Source organism: Rhinopithecus roxellana, chromosome 1, assembly GCF_007565055.1.
Source record: "Rhinopithecus roxellana isolate Shanxi Qingling chromosome 1, ASM756505v1, whole genome shotgun sequence".
Classification (NCBI taxonomy): Eukaryota; Metazoa; Chordata; class Mammalia; order Primates; family Cercopithecidae; genus Rhinopithecus; species Rhinopithecus roxellana.
The window spans coordinates 57,328,829-57,345,837 of record NC_044549.1 but is presented as its reverse complement, the minus strand read 5'-3'; the positions used below and the strand labels follow the sequence as shown (position 1 = coordinate 57,345,837).

The 17,009-nt window shown below is 48.1% G+C and overlaps 1 protein-coding gene across 1 annotated transcript in view; it reads left to right on the top strand.

Annotated features, from left to right (window-relative positions):
* Positions 1 to 3,234: 3,234 nt before the first annotated feature.
* The window catches only part of CCDC36 (coiled-coil domain containing 36), a 63,579-nt gene continuing 49,804 nt past the window's right edge, over positions 3,235 to 17,009 (top strand). The window contains exons 1-2 of the mRNA XM_010369828.2: positions 3,235 to 4,014; positions 14,812 to 14,882. Of these exons, the coding sequence (XP_010368130.1) occupies positions 14,827 to 14,882 (56 nt within the window). The 5' untranslated portion in view covers positions 3,235 to 4,014; positions 14,812 to 14,826. The remainder of the gene's footprint in view (positions 4,015 to 14,811; positions 14,883 to 17,009) is intronic.

Genomic DNA, 17,009 nt, shown 5'->3' with positions numbered 1-17,009 from the left:
TAACACGGTGAAACCCCATCTCTACTAAAAATACAAAAATTAGCTAGACGTGGTGGCGCACACCTGTAGTTCCAGCTACTTGGGAGGCTGAGGCAGGAGAATCGCTTGAACCCAGAAGGCAGAGGTTGCAGTGAGCCAAGATCATGCCATTCCACTCCAGCCTAAGCGACAGAGCAAGACTCCATCTCAAAAAAAAAAAGAAAAAAGAAAAAAAGCATGCATAGGAATGATGGGAAACAAATATAGGATATAAATCAACTGGCGGCCAGGTGCAGTGGTTCACGCCTGTAATCCCAGCACTTTGGGAGGCTGAGGCGGGCGGATAACAAGGTCAGGAGATCAAGACCATCCTGGCTAACATGGTGAAACCCCATCTCTACTAAAAAAAAATACAGGCCACGTGCAGTGGCTCACGCCTGTAATCCCAGTACTTTGAGAGGCCGAGGCGGGTGGATTACAAGGTCAGCAGATTGAGAACATCCTGGCTAACACAGTGAAACTCTGTTTCTACTAAAAATACAGAAAGATATTAGCTGGGTGTGGTGGCGGGCACCCGTAGTCCCAGCTCCTCAGGAGGCTAAGGCAGGAGAATGGCAGGAAAAGAAAAGGAATCACCTGGGGAGGGGAGCAAGGGGAACGGTATCAGGGAGGACAGAATGGAGCTTGAACTCTATCTGTAAAGCTTTTACTTTTTTCTTTTTTTTGAGATGGAGTCTCACTCTGTTGCCCAGGCTGGAGTGCAGTGGCACAGTCTCGGCTCACTGCACTCCACCTGCCGGGTTCATGCCATTCTCCTGCCTCAGCCTCCCGAGTAGCTGGGACTACAGGCACCCGCCACCATGCCTGGCTAATTTTGGTACTTTTAGTAGAGATGGGGTTTCACCGTGTTAGCCAGGATGGTCTCGATCTCCTGACCTTGTGATTCACCCGCCTCGGTCTCCCAAAGTGCTGGAATTACAGGCGTGATCCACCGCTCCCGGCCTTTTTTTTTTTTTTTTTTTTTTTGATACAGAATCTCACTCTATCATCCAGGCTGGAGAGCAATGGCGCGATCTAGGCTCACTGCAACCTCTGCCTCCTCCTGGGTTCAAGCCATTCTCCTGTCTCAGCCTCCCAAGTAGCTGGGACTACAGGTGCCCACCACCACACCCGGCTTTTTTTGTTGTTGTTGAGGTGAACTCTTGCTCTGTCGCCCAGGCTGGAGTGCAATGGCATGATCTCTGCTCACTGCAACCTCTGCCTCCTGGGTTCAAGTGATTCTCCTACCTCAGCCTCCCAAGTAGCTGGGATTACAGCCGTGCGCCACCGCACCTGGCTAATGCTTCGTATTCTTTTTTTTTGAGATGGAGTCTCGCTCTGTCGCCCGGGCTGGAGTGCAGTGGCGAGATCTCGGCTCACTGCAACCTCCACCTCCCGGGTTCAAGCGATCCTCCTGGGGTTCACGCCATTCTCCTGCCTCAGCCTCCCGAGTCGCTGGGACTACAGGCGCACACCACCATGCCCGGCTAATTTTTTGTATTTTCAGTGGAGACAGGATTTCACCGTGTTAGCCAGGATGGTCTCCATCTCTCTCCTGACCTCATGATCCGCCCGCCTTGGCCTCCCAGAGGCTGGGATTACAGGCGTGAGTCACTGCGCCTGGCCACATTTTTACTTTTTTTTTTTTTTTGAGAGGGAGTCTCACTCTGTCGCCCAGGCTGGAGTGCAGTGGCGCGATCTCGGCTCACTGCAACCTCAGCCTCCCAGGTTCAAACGATGCTGTACTAGCGTCTTCAAGGAGAGCTTTAGGGAGATGGGATTTCCATCCTCTGGGAATTTAAAAGCCTATACAGGTAGCATGGAGATAAATACAGCCTCAGCAACGAGAGTGAAACTCCGTCTCAAAAAAAAAAAAAAAAAAAGAAGAAGAAGAAGAAGAAGATAGTAAATACGTCCATCACCCCAAGTTTCCTTCTGCCTAGTCGCAATCTTTCCTTATGGCACTCATTTGCCTCAGGCAACCCCACACCTCTGCTTTCTGTCACTATAGATTAATTTGCATTTTCTCGAATTTTATATAAATGGGATCATACAGTATGTGTTCTTTTGTGTTTGGTCTTCACTCAGCATAATTATTTTGAAATTTATTCTTTTTTTTTTTTTTTTTTGAGACGGAGTCTTGCTCTGTCCCCCGGGCTGGAGTGCAGTGGCCGGATCTCAGCTCACTGCAAGCTCCGCCTCCCGGGTTTATCACTCAGCATAATTATTTTGAAATTTATTCTTTTTTTTTTTTTTTTTTTTTTGAGACAGAGTCTTGCTCTGTCCCCCGGGCTGGAGTGCAGTGGCCGGATCTCAGCTCACTGCAAGCTCCGCCTCCCGGGTTCGCGCCATTCTCCTGCCTCAGCCTCCCGAGTAGCTGGGACTACAGGCGCCCGCCACTTCACCCGGCTAGTTTTTTGTATTTTTTAGTAGAGACGGGGTTTCACCGTGTTCGCCAGGATGGTCTCGATCTCCTGACCTCGTGATCCGCCCATCTCGGCCTCCCAAAGTGCTGGGATTACAGGCTTGAGCCACCGCGCCCGGCCTATTCATGTTGTTGTATCCATTGTTCATTCCTTTTTATCGCTTCGTAGTTTTCCATTGTATGGATATGCCAAATCCCTCCTCCTCATTTTTTGAATCCATACACAAATCAGGTTTTCATTCTCACTACATCACTGTAACTGCTCCTACCAAGGTCACCCAACGTTAATTCTAACCAGTCTTCCCTGAACACATCCGCAGCATTTGTCATAGCTGATCTCTGCCTCGTCTTTGAAGCAGTTCCAAGTGCCTTCCAGAATGCCTCATTCTCATGGTGTCTTTCCCCGTCTCCCGATCAGGCTTGCTCCAATTCCTTGGCTGCTTTTCCCTCATCTCCAAAGGCCTCTAAACTGGTGTGTCCTGGGGCTCAATCCAATCTCCTTTCCATTTATACTCCATTGGTGATCGCATCATGTTTTTTGAGACAGGGTCTCATTCTGTCACCCACGCTGGAGTGTAGTGGTGCCATCTCGGCTCACTGCAGCCTCTACCTCCCAGGTTCAAGCAATCCTCCCGCTTCAGCCTCTGAGTAGCTGGGACCAGAGGCACGTGTCACCACGCCGGACTAATTTTTTGTAGAGCTGGGGTTTCGCCATGCTGCCCAGACTGGTCTCAAGCATGTTTTTTGCTTTCAAAGTCATCTATAAGCACCAGAGGCAGAGTTACATAGATCCTTCCTGCCTACCCCCACTGTTCCTGCCCTCAGGCCACTCCAGCATCCGGCGGGCCAGGAACCTCAGAAGATTTCTTGCCTCCTTTCTCTCTCCTCCAGGGGCCCCGTTCGATGTCCCCATCTGCCCACAGCGCCTGTCATCCCAGCTGCTCCTCTTGTCCTGCCCTTGCTCAGACCACCCGAGCATCATCCGTGCTCTGGCTCCTGGCCACCAGGTCCACCCCACATGCTGTCCTCACAGGTGGCGCCTCGCCATTCTTGGGGACCAGGGCCTCCTTGTTCTGGTCATACACAATGGGGTGTAGATCGAGCGACAAGTGAGCAGGTCTGCACGCCAGGTGGGCCGAGGGTGGCCATTCCGGTGTCAGTGTGGGGGTGTGAGGGAACGTTGCATGGGGTGCACGTGGGCTGGGTGTGGCGTGCGGCGGTGTGGCACCAGGCAGGCGGCTTGGCGGGGCCCACGATCAGCGCAGTTGAGACCATTAGGACGGTTAAAACCGTTAGCTGCCTGTCGCGGAGAGGGCGGGGCCCTGAGGACGGGACGGAATCCCAGTTGGTCGAGACACTGGGGGCGGGGCCGCGCGTGCTACCATTAGGACAGTTAAAACCGTTAGCTGCCTGTCGTGGCGGGGCGGGGCCCTGGGACGGGACGGAATCCCTATTGGTCAGAAGAGGACCTGGGGGCGGGGCCGCGCGTGCTGTGGCAGCTGCAGCTGGACGCCGCCACCTCGAAGCCACGTCAGGGCAGCCCCAGGTCGGGCGCGCGCCAGCAGCAAGAGGTGGGGACAGGAGGGGTTTGGGCAGGGTGGGCTGGGGGAAGGCGTGGGGAGGGGCTGAGAAGCCGGATGGGGCCGTGGGTCTGGGTTCAGGATTCCAGAGGTCTTCCCGGGCTTTCCCGGGACGTTGGTCTTATAGTCCCTCCCCTGCCCTTTCTTTCCTAATGGCGATGGCCGCTCTGGCTCTTGAAGGAGGCTTCACTTCCGCCGCTTATCTTTGGAGAGCAGTTTTCATTAGATTCGCAGGGGTCTGCGACCTCCTCTTCATATCCCCGCCTGGAGTTGAGGAGTGAGACCGCGTAGGCCCTGGCGGGGCCAGAGTGAGCGGAAACCCAGAGAAGCCCGCTGGGATTTCTCTTTGATTATGAGTAGGGAAAACCCTGTGAGGCCTCTGGAAAGATATCAGAAGGATTTAGTCAAGGAGCTCAGAGCGTGTCTCCCGGTAGAGAAGAGGCGGAAAATTAGAGAGGACTGCCGGCCATTGGTGTTTGAGGCGGGCCTGGCGGGGGCCACAGGAGGCCTGACGTCTGAGTAAGAGACCTGCTTTATTCTGCTAGAACTTTCTGCAGTGGAGGAATGGGAGGGGCACCTGGAGGGCCTCACATCGCAGCCTCAAGATGCTCGCAGTAGGCCGACTGCGAAGGCTCACGCCACGCTTTGGGAGGCTGAGGCAGGTGGATCTCCTGAGGTCAGGAGCTCGAGACCAGCCTGGCCAACATGGTGAAACCCTGTCTCTACCAAAAATACAAAAATTAGCCGGGCGTGGTGGCGCATGCCTGTAATCCCAGCTACTTGGGAGGCTGAGGCAGGAGAATCACTAGAACCCGGGAGGCGGAGGTGGCAGTGAGCCGAGACCGCGCCACTGCACTCCAGCCTGGGCGAGAGAGCAAGACTCAGTCTCAAAAAAAAAAAAAAAAATTAGAAAGAAAAGAAGAAAAGATTCTCGCCGTAGAGTTGACGATGGTGGTCAGATGGAGTAATCCATGCCACTGGGGGCGATCCTCTCCCACTCACGTGTTCCTCTCTTGTTACCCACCCTGCCAGGGCCCTTCCCTTGTACACAGTTCCATTCCTTCCATGCACCCAACTTTTTCTCCCCTTTTATGCTTGAGTGAGAGGTGAAAGTTTTAATCTGTGCATTTCAGTTTTCATTTACCTTGGAATGACCTGTGTTCCACCTTAGAACGAATACCTCTTACTAGTATCTTCAAAGAGAGCTTTAGGGAGATGGGATTTCCATCCTCTGGGAATTTAAAAGCCTATACAGGTAGCATGGAGATAAATACATGCCCAAAAGAGAGATGAATCTGAGTTTGAGTACATTAAGCCCTAGCTGGTTCTTAGACATGTTGAGAATAAGGGTATACTTACCACATTTGTTGTTGTTTTTTTTGAGACGGAGTCTCTCTTTGTTGCCCAGGCTGGAGTGCAGTGGCACGATCTCCGCTCACTGCAAGCTCCACCTCCCGGGTTCGCGCCATTCTCCTGCCTCAGCCTCCCGAGTAGCTGGGACCACAAGGGCATGCATGCCACCATGCCCAGCTAATTTTTTGTATTTTTAGTAGAAACAGGGTTTCACCGTGTTAGCCAAGATGGTCTTAATTTCCTGACTTCGTGATCCACCTGCCTCGGCCTCCCTAAGTGCTGGGATTACGGGCTTCAGTCACTGCACCCGGCCGCTTACCACAATTTTAAAAAATTGGGCCGGATTGGCTGGGCGTGGTGGCTCACACCTGTAATCCCAGCACTTTGGGAGGCCAAGGCGGGTGGATCATCTGAGGTCAGAAGTTCAAGACCAGCCTGGCTAACATGGTAAAACCCTGTCTCTACTAAAAATACAAAAATTAGCCAGGTGTGGTAGCACACACCTGTAATCCCAGCTACTCGGTGGGCTGAGGCAGGAGAATCACTTGAACCTGGCAGATGGAGGTTGCAGTGAGCTGAGATCATGTCACTCCACTCCAGGCTGGTCGACAAAGCAAGACTCCATCTCAAAGAAAATTGGGCCGGGTGTGGTGGCTCATGCCTGTAAATCCCAGCACTTTGGGAGGTAGAGGCGAGTGAATCACTTGAGCTCAGGAGTGTGAGACCTGCCTGAGCAATATGGTAAAACTCTGTCTCTATCAAAAACATGAAAAATTAGCCAGGTATGATGTCGTGTGCCTGTGTCCAAGCTACTCAGGAGTCTGAGGTGGGAAGATTGCTTGAGCCTTGTAGGTGGAGGTTGTGGTGAGCCAAGATCGCAACACTGCACTCCAACATGGTTAATAGAGTGAAGCCCCATCCCAAAAAGAAAGAAAATCATATATTTTAAATTTGTGACTACTTGGCATATTTTGCTCCACAAAATCTAGTTGTAATTTAGTTCCCAAGTTTTTAACTCATTAAACAATAAATGTTTTCTGAGCTCCTATTTTTTTTTCTTTTTTTTTTTTTTTTGAGACGGAGTCTCGTTCTGTCGCCCAGGCTGGAGTGCAGTGGCCGGATCTCAGCTCACTGCAAGCTCCGCCTCCGGAGTTTACGCCATTCTCCTGCCTCAGCCTCCGGAGTAGCTGGGACTACAGGCGCCCGCCACCTCGCCCGGCTAGTTTTTGTATTTTTTAGTAGAGACGGGGTTTCACCGTGTTCGCCAGGATGGTCTCGATCTCCTGACCTCGTGATCCGCCCGTCTCGGCCTCCCAAAGTGCTGGGATTACAGGCTTGAGCCACCGCGCCCGGCCTGAGCTCCTATTATGTTCCAGTAATGATTTTCAGGTTCTAGGGCTATAGTAGTAAATAAAGCAAAAATTCTTGTCCTCAAAAGTGCTTAATATTACATTCTAGTAAACATGGATATCTGTAGAGACAGAAAACACAAGTTAACAGAATATATAGTGTATTAGAATGATGATGTGTTGGAGAGAAAAAAGCACAGGAGAGCCATAGTGATTGGTAAGAGGTTACTTTTTCTTAATTTTTTTTTTTTTTTGAGACAGAGTCTCCCTCTGTTGCCCAGGCTGGAGTGCAGTGGCGCAATCTCCGCTCACTGCAAGCTCCGCCTCCTGGGTTCGCGCCATTCTCCTGCCTTAGCCTCCCAAGTAGCTGGGACTACAGGCGCCTCACCACTATGCCCAGCTAATTTTTTGTATGTGTGTGTATATATATATATTTCTATTTTTAGTAGAGATGGGGTTTCACTGTGTTAGTCAGGATGGTCTCAATCTCCTGACCTCGTGATCCACTCACATAGGCTTCCCAAAGTGCTAGGATTACAGGTGTGAGCCACCACGCCCAGCCAATTATTTTTATTTTTATTTTTTTCAGACAGAGTCTCGCTGTCTCACCCAGGCTAGAGTGCAATGGTGCAGTCTCGGCCCACTGCAACCTCCGCCTCCTGGGTTCAAGCGATTCTCCTGCCTCAGCCTCCCGAGTAGCTGGAACTAGAGGTGTGCGCCCCCACGTCCAGCTAATTTTTTGTATTTTTTTTTAGTAGAGATGGGGTTTCACCATGTTGCCCAGGCGAGTCTCGAACTCCGGAGCTCAGACAGTCCTCCTACGTCGGCCTTACAAAGTGCTAGAATTACAGGTGTGAGCCACCATGCCTGGTCTAGAGGTTATAAGTTTGAATAAGTAATTTGAAGGAGATGGAGTTGTCTGTCATGCTGATATCTGAGGGAGGAGTGCACCAAAATGAGGGTGCAGCGTGCAAAAGCGACATGAAACTGCTTGTGCCCAGTAAGGGAGAACAACAGTGATGAGCCCCAAAAGAGTCATGCAACAGGGTATTAGATGGGAATGGTGGAGGGCTATGGGGAGGTTACAGATGCCCCTGTAGATAATGATAGAGAATTCTGGCTTTTATTTTGAGTAGGGTAAGAGCAGTGGAGGATTTGAGTAGAGGGACGATGTGATCTGACTTAGGGTTACTGTAACTCTGGCTGCTTTGTAGGGAAGAGACTGACGTGGGACAAGGGTGAAATCAGGGAGAGTGGTTAGGAGGCCATTGCAATAATCCAGGCTGGTGGCAGTGGAGTAGGGTTGCCACATTTAGCAAATAAAAATACAGGACACCCAGTTAAATTTGAATTTCAGGTAAACAATATTTTTTGTATGTCTCATATAACATTGGGAAATTCAAATTTTACTTGGTATTCTATTTTATCTGGCAACCCTCCAGTTGCCAGAAAGGAGGGAGTGAGGAGTGGTCAAATTCTAGATATATTTTGAAGGAATTAGTTTAGTATTTGCTGACAGACTGGATGTGAGACTAAGAAAAGGGAATTGAGGAGGACTTGGATTTTGGCCTAAGCACCTGGAAGATGAAATTGTCCTTAAATAAAATGGGAAGACCACAGGAGGAGAGTGTTTAGGGGAAATTATGAGGATCTTGGCTTTGAACATTGTCTTAGTCCATTTTGTGTTGCTATAACTGAATACCACAGCTAGGTGACTTAAATAAATTTATTTCTCACGGTTTTTGAGGCGGGAAAGTTCAGTATCAAGGTACCAGTACCTGGAGCTCACTTTTATAACAACCCACTCTAGTGATAATGAACTCACTTCTGAATGCACTTCACTTACATTACCCACTTACATTAATGTATTCATGAGGCTGGAGTCCTCATGGCCTAATCACCTCTTAACAGTGCTACCTCTTAGTACTATCACAATGGTAATTAAATTTCTTTCTTTTTGTTTTTTTTTGAGACGGAGTCTCGCTCTGTCGCCCAGGCTGGAGTGCAGTGGCCGGATCTCAGCTCACTGCAAGCTCCGCCTCCCGGGTTTACGCCATTCTCCTGCCTCAGCCTCCCGAGTAGCTGGGACTACAGGCGCCCACCACCACGCCCGGCTAGTTTTTTGTATTTTTTAGTAGAGACGGGGTTTCACTGTGTTAGCCAGGATGGTCTCGATCTCCTGACCTCGTGATCCGCCCGTCTCGGCCTCCCAAAGTGCTGGGATTACAGGCTTGAGCCACCGCGCCCGGCCGGTAATTAAATTTCAACATAAGTTTTTGGAGGGGACATTTAAACCGTAGCATTCAGCTATGTGGATTCAGCATGTGAAAGCTGCATATACGGAGGGCCAGTTTTTCATATATGCTAGTTCTGCAGGGCTGGCTTCTGGACTTGAGTGTGTGTAGATTTTGGTATATTGTTGGGATCGGGCTGTGTCCTGGAACCAATCCCCAACATAGCAGAGGGACAACTGTAGTTCCCTTAACTGAGGTTAATGATTACTAGTTGTGTGAAGGGATCACCCCAAAATTTTATACTTTCCTTCTAAAAGAATTTTGGTGATGAGGAGCTGTAATCTGAAAGGGGCTTTTTCTGAGAGTTTATGAAGGAAAGTAACGCAGATGAAATTATGCTTTGTTGGGGAAGATGTTACCAGAAAGGGGTCCCAATCCAGACTCCAAGAAAGGGTTCTTGGATCTCTCACAAGAAAATTTGGAGCAAGTCCACAGAGTAGAGTGAAAGCAAGTTTATCAAGAAAGTAAAGAACTGGGTCGGGCGCGGTGGCTCATGCCTGTAATCCCAGCACTTTGGAAGTCCAAGGTGGGCAGATCACAAGGTCAGGAGTTGAAGACCAGCCTGGCCAATATGGTGAAACCCTGTCTCTACTAAAAAAAAAAAAAAAAATATTAGCCGGGCGTGGTCCACGGCAGGTGCCTGTAGTCCCAGTTACTCAGGAGGCTGAGGCAGAAGAATCACTTGAACCCGGAAAACAGAGGTTGCAGTGAGCTGAGATCACGCCATTGCACGCCAGCTTGCGCGACACAGTGAGACTCCGTCTCAAAAAAATAAAATAAATAAAATAAAAAGAACTAAAGGAATGGCTACTCCATAGAGCAGCCCCAAAAGCTGCTGGTTGGCTATTTTTATGGTTATTTCTTGATCATATGCTAAATGAGGGGTGGATTATTCATCACGTTTCTGGGAAAGGGGTGGAGATTTCCAAGAACAAGAGTTCCTCTTCCTTTTAGACCATATAGGGTAACTTCTGGATGTTGCCATGGCATTTGTAAACTGTCATAGTGCTGGTTGGAGTGTCTTTTAGCATGCTAATACGTTATAATTAGCTATGACATGTGATGAGGACGACCAGAGGTCACTTTTTTTTTTTGATATTCTGTCACTCAGGCTGGAGTGCAGTGGTGCGATCTCTGCTTACTGCAACCTGGCCTCCTGGTTTCAAGCGATTCTCCCACCTCAGCCTCCTGAGTAGCTGAGATTACAGGCGCGTGCCAACATGCCCGGCTAATTTTTGTATATTTTTAGTAGAGATGGGGTTCCGCCATGTTGACCAGGCTGGTCTCGAATTGCTGATCTCGAGTGCTGGGATTACAGGCATGAACCACTATGCCTGGCCGTAATTTTTTTTTTTTTTTTTTGAGACAGAGTTTGCTCTGTTACAAAGGCTGGAGTGTGGAGTACATTAGCATGATCTCCGCTCATTGCAACCTCCACCTCCTGGTTCAAGGTTTTCTCCTGCCTCGGCCTCCTGAGTAGCTGGGATTACAGGAGTGAGCCACCACACCTGGTCAATGTTTTTTTTTTTTTTTTTTTTTGTGAGACGGAGTCTCGCTCTGTCGCCCAGGCTGGAGTGCAGTGGTGTAATCTCAGCTCACTGCCACCTCTGCCTCCCGGGTTCAAGCGATTCTCTTGCCTCAGCCTCCTGAGTAGCTGGGACTACAGGCACGTGCGACCACGTCTGGCTAATCTATCTTTCTTTCTTTTCTTTCCTTTCTTTCCTTCCTTCCTTCCTTCCCTCCCTCCCTCCCTCCCTCCTCCTTCCTTCCTTCCTCTTTCTTTCCTTTCTCTCTTTCTTTCTCTTTCTCTCTTTTTCCTTCCTTTTCTCCTTTCCTTTCCCTTCCTTCCTTCCTTCCTTCCTTCCTTCCTTCCTTCCTTCCTTCCTTCCTCCCTCCCTCCCTCCCTCCCTCCCTCCCTCCCAGCCTCCTTTCCTTCCTCCCTTCCTTCCTTCCCTTCCTTCCTTCCATGGAGTCTCGCTCTGTCACCTAGGCTGGAGCGCGGTGGTGCGATCTTGGCTCACTGCAAGCTCTGCCTCTCAAGTTCCCACCGTTCTCCGGCCTCAGCCTCCCAAGTAGCTGGGACTACAGGCGCCCGCCACCATGCCCAGCTAATATTTTGTATTTTTAGTAGAGACGGGGTTTCACCATGTTAGTCAGGATGGTCTAGATCTCCTGACCTCTTGATCCACCCGCCTCGGCCTCCCAAAGTGCTGGGATTATAGGTGTGAGCCTCCGTGCCTGGCCTCATTTTTGTATTTTTAATAGAGATGGGGTTTCACCATGTTGGCCAGGCTGGTTTTGAACTGCTGACTTCAAGTGATCCACCCACCTTGGCCTCCCAAAGTGCTGGGATTACAGGTATGACCACTGCGCCGGGCCCAGAGGTCACTTTAATTGCCATCTTGGATTTGTCAAATTTTGGCCAGCTACTTTACTGCATTCTTTGTGATGAGCAGGGCCTTTGTGACTTGTATTGTTGCTGACCTGTCTCCTCCTGTGACTAAGAATGACTAACCTCCTGGGAATGCAGCTCAGGTCCCAGCTTCATTTTCCCTAGCCCCTATTCAAGATAGAGTTGCTCTGGTTCAAATGCCTCTGACACGCTGGGTGCAGTGGCTCACACCTGTCATCTCAGTACTTTGGGAGACCAAGGCGGGTGGATCACCTGAGGTCAGGAGTTCAAGACCAGCCTGACCAACATGGTGAAACCCCATCTCTACTAAAAATACAAAAATTAGCCAGGTGTGCTGGCAGATGTCTGTAATCCCAACTACTCGGGAGGCTGAGGCAGGAGAATCACTTGAATCCAGGAGGCAAAGGTTGCAGTAAGCCGAGATTGTGCCATTGCACTCCAGCTTGGGTGACAGAGCAAGACTCTGTCTCAAAAAAAAAAAAAAAAAGCGTCAGACAAAAAATGTGTGGAATAGAGGTGGACAGATGAAAGGGGGTAGGAAAAGCGAAGCTCATCTCCTTTAGTTTGTTACTTGATGACTGGTTATGTTATTACCTTGTTTCATGTTGAAACTAGATCATGCATCAGCCAGCCCTGTGTTCTCAGAGCATTTTTTCTTTCTGTTGAGGTTTTTCTTTTCTTTTCTTCTTCTTTTTTTTTTTTTTTAGAGACAGGGTCTTGCTTTGTTGCCTGGACTGGAGTGAAGTTTTGGGATCATAGTTTACTGAAGCCTTGAACTGCTGGGCTCAAGTGATCCTGCCGCCTCAGCCTCCCAAGTAGCTGAGACTACAGGTGTATGTCACCATATCTAGCTTGTTTGTTTATTTAAATTTATTTAAATTTTTTTCTGGCTGGGTGCGGTGGCTCACACCTGTAATTCCAGCACTTTGGGAGGCCGAGGTGGGCGGATCACGAGGTCAGGAGATCGAGACCATCCTGGCTAACACAGTGAAACCCTGTCTCTACTAAAAATACAAAAAAAAATTTAGCCAGGTGTGGTGGCAGGTGCCTGTAGTCCCAGCTACTCAGGAGGCTGAGGCAGGAGAATGGCATGAACCCGGGAGGCGGAGCTTGCAGTGAGCTGAGATCGCACCACTGCACTCCAGTCAGGGCAACAGAGCAAGACATCGTCTCAAAAAAAAAAAAAAAATTTTTTTTTTAATTTTTGGACACTGAGAGATAATTTTTTGAGATTTTTTTTTTCTCCGTCACCCAAGCTGAAGTACAGTGGCACAATCTTAGCTCACTACAGCCTTCACCTCCTGGGCTCAAGTGATCCTCCCATCTCAGCCTCCCAAGTAGGTGGGACTATAGGCTTGTGCCGCCACACCCTGTTAATTTTTTTTTTTTGAGGTGGAGTCTCACTCGATTGCCCAGGCTGGAGTGCAGTGGTGCGATCTCGGCTCACTGCAACCTCTGCCTCCCGGGTTCAAGCGATTCTCCTGCCTCAGCAGATCACTTGAAGCCAGGAGTTTGAGACCAGCCTGGCCAACATAGCAAAACCCCATCTCTACTAAAAATACAATTAGCTGGGCATGGTGGCACACACCTGTAATCCCTGTAATCCCAGCTACTCAGGAGACTGAGGCACAAGAATCACTTGAACTCAGAGGCAGGGGTAGCGGTGAGCCGAGATTGCACCATTGCAATCTGGGTGACAGAGCATAACTCTGTCTAAAAAAAAAAAAAAAAAAATGTAATGGAACATATACACACAAACACACAATTTTTTTTTTTTTTTTTGAGATGGAGTCTTGCTCTGTCACCCAGGCTGGAGTACAGTGGCGCAATCTTGGCTCACTGCAAGCTCCGCCTCCTGGGTTCATGCCATTCTACTGCCTCAGCCTTCTGAGTAGCTGGGACTGCAGGTGCCCACCAGCATGCCTGGCTAATTTTTTTGTAGTTTTAGTAGAGATAGGGTTTCACCGTGTTACCCAGGATAATCTGACCTTGTGATCCACCTGCCAAAGTGCTGGGATTACAGGCGTGTGCCACTGCGCCCGGCCACACACACACACAATTTTGTATGCTACTTAAAAAGTTTGCCTGGTCAATATGGTGAAACCCTGTCTCTACAAAAAAAAAAAAAGAATAAAAAGGGGCTGAGTGAGGTGTCTTAGGCCTGTAATCCCAGCACTTTGGGAAGCTAAAGCAGGCATATCCCTTGAGTTTAGGAATTTGAGACGAGCCTGTGGAATGTGGTAAGACCCCATCTGTATTATATAAAATAAATAAAAAAAAAAAGTAAAAGTATTTTTGAAAGGATATTAGGAAGCTTCTTTTTTTTATTATTTATTATTTATTTTTTATTTTGAGATGGAGTTTTGCTCTTGTTGCCCAGGCTGGAGTGCAGTGGAGAGATCTTGGCTCACTGCAACCTCCGCCTCCCCAGTTCCAGCAATTCTCCTGCCTCAGCCTCCTGAGTTGCTGGGATTACAGGCACCTGCCACCACGCCCAGCTAATTTTTTGTATTTTTAGTAGACACAGGGTTTCTTCATGTTGGTCAGGCTGGTCTCAAACCCCTGACCTCAGATGATCAACCTGCCTCTGCCTCCCAAAGTGCAGGGATTACAAGTGTGAGCCACCGTGCCCGGCTTTTTTTTTTTTTTTTTTTTTTAATGGAGTCTCACTCTGTTGCCCCAGGCTGGAGTGCAGTGGCATGACCTCGGCTCACTGCAACTTCTGCCTCCCGGGTTCAAGCAATTCTTCTGCCTTGGCCTCCCAAGTAGCTGGGACTACAGGCACGTCCCACCATGCCCGGGTAATTTTTGTATTTTTAGTAGAGACTGGGTTTCACCGTGTTAGCCAAGATAATCTTGATCTCCTGACCTAGTGATCCGCCTGCCTTGGTCTCCCAAAGTGCTGGGATTACAGATGTGAGCCACTGCGCCCGGCCCCTCCATTTAGTTCTAATTTGATTTCTGTCATCAGAGTTTTGTAGTTTTCCTCATATATATGTTGTACACATTTTGTCACTGTTATACTTAAGTATTTCTTTTTTGGGGGTGCAAATATAAATGGTTTTGTGTTTTATTTATTATTTAATTTTTTTGAGACAGTGGCATGATACAAAATTAGCTGGGCATGGTGGTGGGTGCCTGTAATCCCAGCTACTCAGGAGAATTGCTTGAACCTAGGAGGCAAAGGTTGCAGTGAGCCGAGATCGAGCCACGGCACTCCAGACTGGGTGATGAGCAAAACTCCCATCTCAAAAAAAAAATTTTTTTTCACTAATTGGATGGGAATATAGCTGCTGGAATGTCCTCATGTACGTATAAGAGTCACTAGTGATATTGGAAAAAATTAACTTTCTTAATATTCATCTGTTCTTTCTAATAGGTATAACTGTAAGAAATGAACTTTAATGTCTGGAATATCAAAGAGATGCTCAGTATTCCTTCAGGCTCTGGGTAAGTTTTCTGGTTATATTCTCTGATCCTTAAGAGGATTTTCTAGTTTCATTGATTTCATAGAAAAAGGGTTCCTGGCCAGGCGTGGTGGCTCATGTCTGTAAATCCTGCACTTTGGAAGGCCGAGGCGGGTGGATCACCTGAGGTCAGGAGTTCAAGACTAGCTTGGCCAACATGACAAAACCCCGTCTCTACTAAAAAAATACAGAAATTAGCCGGGGGAGCTGGTGTGCACCTGTAATCCCAGCTACTGGGGAGGCTGAGGCAGAATTGCTTGTGGCGGAGTTTGTGGTAGGCCGAGATTGTGCCCCTGCACTCTAGCCTGGGCGACAGAGTGAGACTTAATCTCAAAAAAAAAAAAAAGAGGGTTCCCTTCCTATTAGGTTATAATAATGGAGGTAGCCTATACAGCCTCTTCTTCTCTTCCTCTTCTCTGTCTCTGCTGCATCTTCTTGTGCTTTTTTTTATTCTGTCCATTACAAAAATGGTACCAATCCAGCCCTGTGTGTTAACTGAGTAATGACTTTGTATCCAGCATTGGGCCAGTTAGTATCAGAGAAGGTCCAACATCTGGACATTCAGCCCAGTTGCAGCAACTGCTACTGAAATAGCAAGGAGCAAAATCGAGACAATGTTCAGATATATGTTCAGTTGTACAGTGCAATTTATAGGTACTGCGGAGATTAAGAGCCACTCTATGTATTGACAAGGCTCATTGAGGTATTGTCCTTTCAACTACTCCACTAAGGTACTTAACATTGGTGTCTACCATCCTGCAATAAGCCTGTCACTGCTAACTTGGTGAGTATGCCTGAGAAGTAGTGTATATTTAAGGGATTTGTAATTGCTTATGGTATGCTTTTATCACTGGATAGTTTCTTTCCTCTTTAACACCTTCCTGAAGTTTTATCAATTGATCAGAAACTAGAGCACTGCTTTTTTTTTTTTTTTTTTTTTTTTAATTTCTGAAAAAGAAAAAAAAATGCTTACAGTTGATAGGGAGTAGTGAAAAACTATCTTCACTTTTTTTGTTTTTTTGTGTGTTTTGAGACGGAGTTTCACTCTTGTTGCCCAGGCTGGAGTGCAATGGTGTGGTCTCAGCTCACTGCAACCTTCGCCTCCTGGGTTCAAGCGATTATCTCACCTCAGCCTCCCAAGTAGCTGGGATAACAGGTGCCCACCACCACGCCCAGCTAATTTTTGTATTTTTAGTAGACATGGGGTTTCTTCACCATGTTGGAAAGTCTGGTCTCAAACAACTGACAGGTGATCCGCCCTCCTTGGCCTTCCAAAGTGCTGGGATTACAGGCGTGAGACACCATGCCCAGGAAATCTTCATTAAGTCCAATTTGTCTGTTGGACTTTTTTGTTTTTGTTGCTGCTTGTCCCTTTGGTATCATATCCAAGATTGCCAAATCCAGTGTCATGAAGCTTTTGCCTTCTGTTTTTTTTTTTTTTTTTTGAGACAGAGTCTCACTCTGTTGCCCAGGCTGGAGTATAGTGGCACGATCTCGGCTCACTGCAACCTCTGCCTCCCAGGTTCAAGCAATCCTCCTGCCTCAGTTCCCCCCAGTAGCTGGGATTACAGGCATGTGCCACCCAGCTAATTTTTGTAGTTTTTGTAGAGACGGGATTTCGCTATGTTGGCCAGGCTGGTCTCGGACTCCTGACCTCAGGTGATTCAATGGCGTCAGCCTCCCAAATGCTGGGATTACAGGTGTGAACCACCGTGCCTGGCCTTCATAGTTTAAAATATATAAAGCCTACATAATTTCAGTAGGCTCACAAAACTGTTCCCGGCCTACCAAGCCTAGCTAATTATTCTCTTTGGCCCAAAAGGAAAATCACAGAGAACTATTTTGAGCAATGATTATGTTACCCATATTATATGTTTGTAACCCATTTCTTAGTTTACCTCAGGAAATAGTTCTGTTACCAAAACACCAGGGGTTCAGCCTACCTCCTGCTGCTCACCACACACAAAGCCAATCATGAGATGAGGAGTATTACCAAGGAAGAAGGCTTTAATTGACAGCAGAGAAGATGGGAACTTAGTCTCACATCCCTCTCCCTAACTAAAATTAAGGGTTTATTTAGCAGGGAGGAAATGTAACAATTTGTAAGAAA